Below are 12,500 nucleotides of genomic sequence, written 5' to 3'. Positions count from 1 at the left end.
GAGAGAGACACACACACACAGACAGACAGACAGAGACGGAGAGAGAATCGCGGTTCGAAAAAAACACGCCTGTCTGTACCTACGCAACAACCGGTCCGACTGTTTGACATGTATATCTCACTGGCACTGAGCTATCAATTCAACTTCCATCGTGTCCCACATTCGCCAGAATTTCCTTCCCCTTCCACTGGACTTTGAGTGGTGGTCTGGACGCTAGTCATTCGAATGAGACGACAAACAGTAGTCCATTGTTCAGCATGCACTAAGCGCGCGTAAAATAACCCACGACAACAAGAGAGTTATCCTTGGCAAAACAATACACTCGGGTGACTGAAGCATTTCAGAATGACAACAGGAAACGAATGACAAGCGCCTACAGGCAGCTGTCAGTCGGTTCTATCGTGCAGGCAACCTGTCGCGCAACTAACCCCGTGTTTTGTGAAGTACTTGGAGTGCTTGGAGTGTGGTCTGTGACCGGAGATTGGCGCTGTATATGATAGTCAGTAGTGTCCGACTATGACCATCAGAACAGCAGACGAGGCAACTGCTGTCACGACTATCCGGGCTAGAATTTGATTATAGTGGAGAGTGTCTTGTCCAAGTTACATCCCCACTCTCTCGGCCAAGAGGGTTTTAGGACAGTCGGTGTTGGGATGGTTCTCAAAGGCCAACTAGCCTCCAAGGCTGCAGCGCTAAGAGCCAGTGCAATCTTGCCTCCTAGTTTGAGAGTCCTAGTCCATCACAAAAGACTAAGCTGTAAATGATTTCCCATTGCAATGGAGAAACTTTTGATAATATAGCTCTCAGTGTATGTTAAACGTTGAAGAACCCATAGGGTTTTCTTCTTTTTTACAGTTATCGGGGCAGTCAGCTCGTATTTACTGTGTCCAGGGCTCGGCATAGAATAGAAGAGAATAAAACAGAATTTGTCTTTATTACCAAGTCTACCGGGGTCACAAGGAATATTGGGTGGGGGGTGGGGGTGGGGATGGGGGTTATAGTACATAAAAATGTACAGACATAAATCGAAAATCACACACAAACACAAATACAATAGAATTTAGGATAAAAACGTGTGCATATCAATACAAAAACTTGTGCCCACTCACACACCCACGCACGCACAGACATTTTCGCTAACGTGGTGTCATTCTGGTGGTGTCAGTGTAGTGTTATATAGGTCTCCTCCCCTCCCCCCCCACCTCCCAATTCCCTCCAACCCCGATTTTTTCCTGGGATGGCACTTCCCCGTGTACCATATCAACTCTGGTGACTGTCGATGTTAAACTCGAATATAACTTACTAATTGACTAACTATAGCAGCGTTGGCTTTACAACGACAGGTCCTAATCAGCGCACAGATACGCGATGATGAAATGAAACAAAGCGCTTTTTTTTTGGTCTGTTCGTTTGGAGTTTGTGCCATTTGAAAACAAAACAAAACATAAAAACAAAAACAAAACAACAACAACCCCCCCCAAAAAAAAACAACAACAATAACACAAAGACAAAAAAGACATAAAAAGTGTGTGTTTTTTCTTTCCCTTTTTCACCTTGCTTTCTTTCTTTCTCTTCTTTTCTTTCCTTTCTTTCTTCTTCTTTTACGAGCTTTCTGTTCGTATAGTATCACAAAATATGGTATTACACGTGAAAAAAAAAATCATGCGTTCTCTTTTTTTGGGGGGTCGGGGGGTGGGGTGGGGGCCTTGGGAAACTGAGAAACAGACCGGAGTGAATCACTGGGCAAGAAAAAAAAAGACAAGAAGTTTAAATCACGGATGTTAGAAAAAAAAATTAATGTTGCTGATTAAAATGAAGAGGGCACGACAGACATATGTCTTTTCCGCGTTCATTTCACTCCCTCGCGAATCACGAGATTTGCACGAACGCATGCGCACACGCCCGACAGATTAACAAGGGCTTTGGCGACACGAACATTTAAACACCAGTTGATCTCGTGACATTTACCGTTTTTTGTTGTTGTTGTTTTGTTGTTTCCACGTTTTCTCGTCTATCATTCAACAGCAAAGAGAAAGAAAGTGTTGCTGATTCTCTTTACCTCATGGCACTGCATACAACCAGGTTTCTCTACCGTGATTAAGTCATGGCACCGGATCATTTTCTTTTTTTTTTTTTCGTTTTTCCCTTTACACCCCTTCGCCCGAATTCGTTTCCTTAAAAAAATGCAGAGTCTGAGGTCGCCTGACGCTTGCTTTGCCTTGTAAATTACACATGAAAGAAAAAAAGACAAGCTTTTGATGCTATGAGACGTAGAGGCGGTGGAGATACGGAGGGAGAGAGGGAGGAAACAGATGGTCATTATATCATGCAGAGTTGTAGGGTGGTTGAACGATAACTTGCCACAGAGAGAGAGAGAGAACAAGAGAGAGAGAGAGAGACAGACAGACAGACAGACAGAGAGGACAAGGCAAATTCTTTATAACTGAGGGTAATAGATAAGCAAGTAACTTACTTTTTTACATCCAGTCTTCGCCCAAGAGAGAAAGAGAGACAGACACAGACATAGATAGAGAGAGAGACAGAGAGAGCAAAAAGAAAAAGAAAAGGAAAAGAAAAGTAAATCAGTCCTTGCACTTTAAAACTTGTACATCTGCAGTTCTTGAACTTAAATGGGGAAAGAAAAGATTTTGCGTTCCTCCATTTAGATAGCAACCGACAGCCGCTTCCCTAACTCAATAAGTTGGAGGCTAAATTGATGGGTATGTGGGTCCTTGCTTTGATGTACAGTGATTGTATATCGCCATCAGTTTGCAGTACAGCACACTGACCGATGTCTTCGTTATTTTGCAGTGCACTGACCAACTAATATGACATATACTGACCGGGATTATCACTCTCCTCCCCCCCTCCCCACCTCCTCCACAAGGCCTTGATTGGTGGTGTGGGTGCAAGTCTTTCGGAAGAGACGATTAACCGAAGTCCCATGTGCAGCGCGCACTTACTGCTCGCAAAAGAATATACGGTTACTAAATGGTTGTCCATGGGAAAAAAATCTGTAGATAATCCACTTTGGTAGGAAAACAAAATTAATACACTTTCAGGCAGAAAAAAAGGGTGGCGCTGCACTGTAGAGACGGACGCGCTCTCCCTGGCGAGAGGAGCTCGAATTTCACAGAGCAATCTGTTGTGACAAAGAGCAATAAATACAACACGATACAATACAATACAATACAATACAATACTTGGCAGGGCAGGAATCGAAAGGTACCCGTGTTACTCCTTTATGATCGATTATCCAATGTGTCCCAACAATTTGCAGTGCTGCAGGCTACTGGTATCTCGATCACTTTCTCATCATCTTCGTTCATCATCAAAATTATTTCTTAAAAAAAACACACACAAAAAAACAGTTTCTGCGGTCCTTTCATGTCTTGCTCTCATGGTGACCCTACTTTCGATTTCCTCTCAACTTCAATGCTCGTGCTGATTCCCACCATTGTTTTTGTTGTCGGCAGATTCATGGCGGTTGTCATTTGAGGGACGTGGAGGCGGTTTCCAATCAATCTCCCCCTCCCCCCTCTTCTTTTTGTTTTATTTTATAACATTGATTCGATCCTTCCGGCCCTAAGGAGTATGGAAGTTATCAGGCTATCTGACGATGGGACTGGAAGGTCCGTCAGATGGTGCCGCTCAGCGCCAGGATCTTTCCACTCAGCCACAAACACACAACGACGATGGACTTTGACAGACACACCAAAAGATAACAAGAAAGACGACAGATAAACCCGAGCTTCATCGTACTTCTCACTGAACAGAAGTTGTCTCCAGTTGTTCCGTTTCTAGGACAGAATTCTTTTTCTTTCTTTCTTTTTAATTTTTTTAAAGCGTTCTTAATTCGGTGGAAAAAAAAACTGTTATCGCCACAATTAACACATAATGCTGACCGTTTTGTCGGGTGATGTCAAATATATGTCATATTTCCTGTACTTTGAAAACTGTCATCGTCACAGTTCATACATAATAAACATCCTGATTTGTTGGCCGTTTTGTCGGGTGATGTGAAATATATGTCATATTTCCTGTACTTTGATGACAATAATGATAATGATAATAATAGTACATATATGGCGCAAACAACCAATGTAATTGACTCTAAGCGCCTCACATGAAACAAGACATATACAAAGGTGCATGATAACATACCTCTGCACATGAAAAAAACAAAACAAACAAAAACAAACAACACATATAAATTATGAGTATCTTTACACCAAGACAATACTACAAATTGCATGTATGAAAACACACACACACACATCATCATCATCATCATCATCATGCGCTCTCTGTGGAGTGAACTGAGCTTGGCGTGTGGGGTGTTCCTCGGTGTTTTAATTGCTTGTGAAATTACTTAGTGCTGCAGCTTTTGTAGTCCTGCCAACCAGCACCCCCGATGCCTCCCCTACAGCTCTCTCTGTAGTGCCGAAGCACACGTGGCACAAATCTGTGACAATTAAACTTTTAATTAACAGTTAATTATCAGTCCTTGGTTTAAACAGTATCTAATTTTCAAACACGTTCCCATGCACGTACACTCACGAGTGAAATCGACGCGGCAATAGACGACGTAGAAAAAGAACACGAAGAAGAGGTGCTGAAAAGACCGCACTTTTTTGACTCACTTGTGTAAAGAAAGTGAGTCGATGTTTTAACCTGGTGTTTGATTGTGTGTGTGTGTGTGTGTGTGTGTGTGTGTGTGTGTGTGTGTGTGTGTGTGTGTGTGTGTGTGTGTGTGTGTGTGTGTGTGTGTGTGTTAAACTTTAACAGTGCCATTTTCTCTGGAAATTCTTTGTCTGCCAATACCAAATTTGGCTTAAACATAGTATAACAATTTTTTTCCACAGTCATACCAATAACAGGTTGTAAGTCTCCTGAATTAAGCCGTATTCCCGTATCATTAAGAGTTTTATTTCGTTAAGGTTCGTTCCGAAATTCGAAAATTCTAAAAACCACTTTCCACTGACTTGCTGAAGGAAGGTTGTGTGTCGTGAGAAGACATTATCTCGTTTTTCTTGTTCACAATTAAAAGGAAAGAAATACAAATTCTGAACAGAACACATACAGAGATACTAACAACACCATCGACATGTTTGCTGCATATAAATATCCTAAAGTGGACCCTGAATTAACTGGAATGAACATAAAAAAATAAAAAAAATTGAATCGATCGTTTCTTCGCCAGCCCCTTGTTTGCTGGTTCGTGCCGATCTAGAGATCTACCGCGTGTTGCGATGTGCTTGAAGCGATGGCGACGTCTCCTTTATCACCGAAATAAAAGAATAATCGAGATATAATAAAACACACACACAAACAAACATGATTTAAACGGCGTTATTACGTCCAATACAATCACACGAAGAAGAAAGCAATAGTTAGCCAAATGACGTCAGATACGCCACAGTAGTGGGGATTAGTCTGCTTGCTTTGGAAATGCACATGCATAGTTCTATCCCACTCGCATGCCCTTTTTTCTCTCCTGTTTTTTTCTCTCCCAAGCTTATTATAAATAAATAAACAAATAAATGAATATATATATATATATATACGTATATATATATATATATATATATATATATATATATATATATATATATATATGTATATATTACACACACACACACACATATATATATATATATATATATATATATATATATATCTGTGTGTGTGTGTGTGTGTGTGTGTGTGTGTGTGTGTTTATCTCTTTATTTGTTTATTTATCATATCTAATACAGAACACTTTTTAACGATTTTTTAATTTCTTTTTTTTCTCTCCTCATGATTCCTTTACTGGAAAAAGCGTAAAGCACAAGTGAGTCATGAGGGCTTTGCCTCTTGTTGTCGTTGTTCTCTGTTCACAGTAGTCGCTTCATAGATCTCGTCTCCCCTTCCGTGTGGCCCGCTCAATGCCGATCCACCACCTTACGCAAGACGTCGTGATCATCTCATAACAGCTGCTATCTTGTTTTCCAACTTCCCCTGACACGCTGTTGTCACCTCCTGGACCCCCTGTTATCACTGCATGGGCCGTCCATTCCGGCCCTGTGCTCTAACGATATCCGCGTGAAGTCACGTTTTGCTGGACAGCTTTCCGGTTTGCTGATGTGTATGGGGGGTGGGTGTGCGTGTACATGTGCGTGATATGTTTGTGCGCGTGCATTTTGGTTTTCTACACCCCACGTGCGCGCGTGTGCCCCACGTACAAGGTACGAGAGAGAAGAAGGAAGGATGACGTGACTCACGAAGATGAAGAGCGTGGGCACGGTGAGGGCTGCAGACAGGACCCACACCCCCACCACCACCAGCTGGGCGTGTCGCATGGTGCACAGGTACATGGCCTGCAGGGGGAACACCACGGCCACCACCCTGCACAGCACAGGTCGTAGGTCGTCAAACATCTATCTGTACATCATAAAACATTAATCACACATCATCAAACATCCATCATACATCATCAAACATTGTGCTATGTCACAGGTACATGGCCTGCAGAGTAGAACAACACTGCTACCATCCTGCACGGCATAGTTCGTACGTCGTCATCAAACGTGTATCATACACCGTCAAACATTCATCATACATTGTCAAACATTCATCATACATTGTCAAATATCCGTCATACACCATCAAACGTTCATTACACATCGTCAAACATTTATTATACATCATCAAGCATTCATCATACATCATCAAACATTCATCAGATATCATCATCAAACACGCATAATACATCATCAAACGTTCATCACACGTCGTCAGTCCTGCATCATACATCATCAAACATTGTGTTGTGTCACAGTTAAAAGGCTCGTAGGTGGGACACCACTGTCACTGACTTGCACTGTACAGTATACATCATCAAACACTGCCACGAGTGACTCCCACGTTCACTTGTATATACCAGTGGGGTTTTACGTGTATGCCCGTTTTCATTCCCGCCATGTAGGCAGTCATACTCCGTTTTCGGACAGGGGTATGTTCTTGTTTCTATAACCCAGTGAACGCTGACATGGGTTATGGGATCTTTAATTTGATCTTATGCATGCACATACTCTCGATACGAGTTCAGGCACAAGCAGGTCTGCACATCTGTTGACCTGGGAGACAGGCAAAACCTCCCTCCTTTACCAACCTGGCGCCGTGTGCAGGATTCGAATCGGGGACCCTCAGATTGAAAATCCCACGCTTTAACCACTCGGCTGTTACGCCCGCTTTATGAAACGGTTAACTTTGGTTATGTGGGATTGAGAGTCTCAGCCTCCCCTACCTCTTCCTTGTCTTCAGTTTCTCCAATTTTAGAGTTATGCATGCGTGTGAATGACTGGTGCGGAAGTGCTTTGATTTGTCTCTGCACTTCAACACTTCCATCTTCCTTGATGCTGTTGTGTGGCTGGAGCCCTAGCGAGGACGGTCTTGTCTTGTCACTGTTCTTCCTGAGGGTAATTTACTGCTCAGAGAACTTTCTGATGTCCAGAGTTTAAAGAAAACTGAGACAGTCTCGGCTAGGATCAGAAATGTTTCAGAGCCAGACAAAAAGTTAAATGTCGTGCTGTGGAAACAGAGCTGCCAGTGTGTATAACAACTGTGAGGAATTGATCCAAGGTAATGGGCAGAGGACAACAGAACTGACGCCCTCGATAGTTTAGAGCTTTCAGTGAAGAGGTCTTGTGAATGTTGGAAGCTTGGCAGGTGTCATCTTTTACTGGTCAGCTTCGGACAAGAAACGGGAAAACCAATGACTGGCATATTTTATTCATTAAGACGTCTTGCTATAGCTGCTGTCCCCCAAGCTTAATGGAAGCGGCGATACTGCATTAATTCGGAACAAAACTTTGGTTAATTACCATTCTCTCCATGCGCTGTGGAAGACAGTCTGGCGCTTGTCTGCTTTTTCGTTGGTCTGGTTTTAACATGACGTTATCTTCTTCTAACAGGAAGACGGATACAAGATCCCAAATGGCTCAGCCGCTGCATAAAAGTGAACACAACTTCCAATGTTATGAATTTGTAACAGATCTGATTCTTAGAGACGCTATTTGTAGTTTCGCTGACAAACTCTTGCTTTCGATTGACATATGCGAACTTAGAGATTCTTCTGTTCCGGCTTCGCCTACTCTCTGATGGCGCAGGAAATGGTGAACTGGGTGTGATACCACACAGATCATTCCCCACTGTTTACCCTCTGAAACTAACCCCCATATGACATTAAATCGAACCCAGCATGACACAAAACAAGTCGAACACAAACAAACTAGCCAGGCTTGACGAGGCTCAGAAATAACGGAGCTTTTAAACACGGGGAGGGTTCCATGTCCACAGCCACTGAAGGCGGCACGGCTGTGTCGCTGCCATTAGCTGTCATTTCCGGATTAAGGAAGGATCAACTTCAAGTCTGCCTAAAATTTCAAGGCGTCTGAAACTGTCAACAGTGCTAAATTTCAGCCCGACTGGCTGTCGAGAGAATTACGAGCGATGGTCCACCTTGTTCAGAAGGCCTGCACGAAAAGGCATAGGGTTCATTCGCATTGGAGAGTTCGGAACATGTGTTGTTCCTCTGAAAGTTGTGGTCATTTGGTTTACCCCCCCCCCCCCCGCCCCCACCACCTCCGCTCCCCCCGCCCCTCCCCACGTGGTCTGTCGTCTGGTAACCACCGTTGGCTGAAGTTCTTCAACCAATCCATTGTTTTTTTCAAAATATGCCTAAAACCCGAGGACACATTGCGAATTTCAGCTCGACTGATTTTTTTCAAACTGTTTTAGACAAGGCGAAGTCTGTACTGCCGCCTATGAATGTGGGCATAAAAAATCCCAGAAGAAACGGCTCTCACATGTGCCTTCAGCACTTCATACAAGCGTAGAGTATCTTAAAGAGAAGGGGACAAAAAAGAACACACACACACACACACACACACACACAGAGAGAGAGAGAGAGAGAGAGAGAGAGAGAGAGAGACCACAAATGATATTGAGCAATAATTCACGAATAAGAATGATATTGGGCAATAATCCACTTGACAAAAGCACACAAATTCATTAAATGATACATATATAGCCTTGTGTCGTTGTGTGTTGCACCATTTGTTCGTGTTCGCAAAACGGGGGGTCTGGGTAAGAAACAGAACAGGGTTAATGTAGCACGCGTAACACAGCCTTTGTTCCAAGGCCTCTTTGCAGTGGGCAATTTCATGTCAATATTCGGATGGTTTTCTCCCATGTGAGACCAAATTCGTAAATGGACACTGGAGCGGAGCGTACAATTACCCGTGCTGGCTTTTCCGGGGTGGAATGATTAGGCTAAGTGGACAGGAAGCGGTGAGAAAAGCGCTGAAGACGCACTCTTCACCCACCCGACACCAGCGTGCTTTGTGGGGTTCAGCCCCCGCACAACAGAGCCATGATTCAGGCGACTCGGAAAGAAACTCCATGGGGAACGTGCTTTCTCTTTCATCGGACCTGTCATCTGGAAAAAAAAAAACTCCCTTATTCAATCCGACACGCTCAGTCTTTGTCCTCATTCAAATCCGCTCTCAAAACTCACCTTTTCCACAGTTGTCATGATTAGTTTTCCCGCACTGTGGTGTGTCTTTTGTGTGTGTGTGTGTGTGTGTGTGTGTGTGTGTGTGTGTGTGTGTGTGTGTGTGTGTGTGTGTGTGTGTGTGTGTGTGTGTGTGTGTGACCTGTTTATTGTGTGATGCGTGTTGGCAAATGAATGTTATGAAGTGTATCAGCATAAATTATGTATGTGCAATTGTATTACAAAAATTTTCTTAAAGCTCTGGGCTCTCCGGAGATAGGGCGTCCAAATATTCATTATTATTATCATTAGTATGATTAGGACTGTCTTCTCAACAGAAGACAAGGTCGGCTTACTTATTGGGGAAATAAGATGTCACAGTTGTTGCTGTTTTTTTGTGGATTTTGTTGTTGTTATCTTCTCTCTCTCTCTAACAGCAAAGAGGGACCACACCGTGCCATTTTCGGTTCTGGCTGTTGATCCAAATTTGACGATATCTGGGATTCTCGTACACACACACACACACACACACACACACACACACACACACATATATATATATATATATATATATATATGTGTGTGTGTGTGTGTGTGTGTGTGTGTGTGTGTGCATACATGCAATTCTATTCTAAACATATTTCAATAACACAATCAAAAGCAACACGCTAATATATTTCCATGCTTTCATAACCCACCGACAACTCGGACATTATTTCACAGGACTTTTAAAGTGCGTGTGCGATATTTTATGTGTGTATGCACACTGCATATTGTTCTTTGACTTGGCAAAATCTCCATCCTCAACCCATCAGAATCTAGGACCATCAGACTGAAAGTCCAACGCTCAAATCACAAAGGAATCTCGCCCATTCTGAACAACTTCCCTGTTTACCATGCACTCCGCCAGGAACTGGGGTATGTATGGATGAGTTTTAAATTAAAAAAAGCGAGACAGCATACAGCGTTCAATATACAAAGTCTCAACAACAACAAGAGCTTGTGCAAAACGTCTGAGCTTCTATCGTGCTCTGTTTCAGTTACATGCATGAGAACTCTCTCTCTCTCTCTCTCTCTCTCTCTCAATAATCCGACCCCGCTTGAAAATAGACCCTTACATGTAATAACAAAATGTCAAAGTCTCTCTCTCTCTCTCTCTCTCTCTCTCTCTCTCTCTGTGTGTGTGTGTGTGTGTGTGTGTGTGTGTGTGTGTGTGTGTGTGTGTGTGTGTGTGTGTGGCTCTGAGTGTGTGTGTGCATTATGGCAATTCTATTTTGGTGCAGAGTGAGGGCCGATCGACCGATCGATCGATCAATCAATCAATCAATCAATGGATTGACTGATCAGTCAGGGAGTCACTGACGACCACGCATCTACCTTGTTATTATCGTATCAAAAAACCAAATTCGGTTGGTCGTCGCACGATCAAACCCTCACGCTCAGTCTCGGCAGCTGTCCAGTCACAGAGATGTGTCTTCTTCTTCTCCGTTCGTGGGCTGCAACTCCCACATTCACTCGTATTTACACGAGTGGGCTTTTACGTGTATGACCGTTTTTACCCCGCCATGTACGCAGCCATACTCTGCTTTCGGGGGTGTGCATGCTCGGTATGTTCTTGTTTTCATAACCCACCGAACGCTGACATGGATTACAGGATCTTTAACGTACGTATTTGATCTTCTGCTTGCTTATACACACGAAAGAGGTTCAGGCACAATTACGCACGTCTGCACATATGCTGACCTGGGAGGTCGGAAAAATCTCCACCCTTTATCCACCAGGCGCCGTTACCGAGATTCGAACCCGGGACCCCCAGATTGAAAGTCCAACGCTTTAACCACCCGGCTACTGCGCCCGTCACAAAGGAGTACAATCAGGCGTTTGTCCGTTCCAATGAAGTCGGATCATAGATCAGAGGAAAGCAGGCATTTCTGAGCAAGCCAAACCACCTTCAGGACCCAACACCTTTCCCGTCCACACTTTTCTATGTGTAACCAAACTCGCGATATTTTTCAGCCGTTGTTGGTCGTTTTTTCTCGACTCCCATACAACACCCTTCCTCCACCCCTCTTCTTCCTACTTCTCCAGCAAAGACCTGGTTAAGCGGACTGGAGGGATATGAAAGTGATAAATCAAATCTTCCTCCTGTAATGGAAAGTTTTTAGTAAGTAGTCCGTCTCTCCATCCCTTCTCTCTCTTTCGTTATGGGTTTTGTAGTCGGTTAATCAGTAATCACGACACACACGCACACAATCATGCCTGCATGCGTGCACTCACGTACACACACGCGCACACGGGTACGCACGAACATGCACAGTTTCATTTTCAGTCAATGAGGTTTTTAAGATCGGGGTTTGATCCATACACGCTTCACCACATGTGCTGTGAAAAAAAGATGCTTGACAAACAACACTTCCTAAAAACAACAAAATACAAACAAGACAACAACAAAATACAAACAAAACAACAAAAAAATACAAACAAAACAACAACAACAAAAATAAGATAAATAAAACAATACCACCATGGCAACCATGATTACCACAACGTCAGTTGCAAATCCAGACAAGAGTATTTCTGAAATCCCATTATCTCACCAATCTTGATAAGAAATGATCAGGAAAATCCTGAATGCATCTGAACGAACAAACACCTGCCATAGGGTTCATAATGTTCGACAGAATTCAGTTAGGAAGAGAGCGATCGCTTTCAGTCACCGGTAGCAAAGACCCAAATGAGGTTTGACACCTCTCTAAAAACAAGGCTGTCAAGCCGGAATCAGATCTTCCCAATACGGGCTCGTTTGCGGTGCCTGGTTCCTGGACGATTTTGTAATCATCGGTAATTACGGACGGTGATGATGATAACTGTCCAAACTATTCGTTCTCTTTTTTTCGTGTTCTTCTTTCATCATGCGATAACTATGGATACTGTGAATTTTATTTCATCCTGATATTGTAATAGC

General features: G+C 43.2%; 1 protein-coding gene across 1 annotated transcript in view; it reads right to left on the bottom strand.

Annotated features, from left to right (window-relative positions):
- LOC143294560 (somatostatin receptor type 5-like) overlaps positions 1 to 12,500 on the bottom strand; it is a 100,923-nt gene that overhangs the window by 10,891 nt on the left and 77,532 nt on the right. Inside the window, exon 3 of the mRNA XM_076605935.1 lies at positions 6,264 to 6,387. Within this exon, the coding sequence (XP_076462050.1) occupies positions 6,264 to 6,387 (124 nt within the window). The remainder of the gene's footprint in view (positions 1 to 6,263; positions 6,388 to 12,500) is intronic.

The sequence above is a fragment of the Babylonia areolata genome, chromosome 20, assembly GCF_041734735.1.
Source record: "Babylonia areolata isolate BAREFJ2019XMU chromosome 20, ASM4173473v1, whole genome shotgun sequence".
Taxonomy (NCBI): domain Eukaryota; kingdom Metazoa; phylum Mollusca; class Gastropoda; order Neogastropoda; family Buccinidae; genus Babylonia; species Babylonia areolata.
The sequence above is the reverse complement of the archived record's forward strand: the minus strand, read 5'-3'. Positions and strand labels throughout refer to the sequence as shown.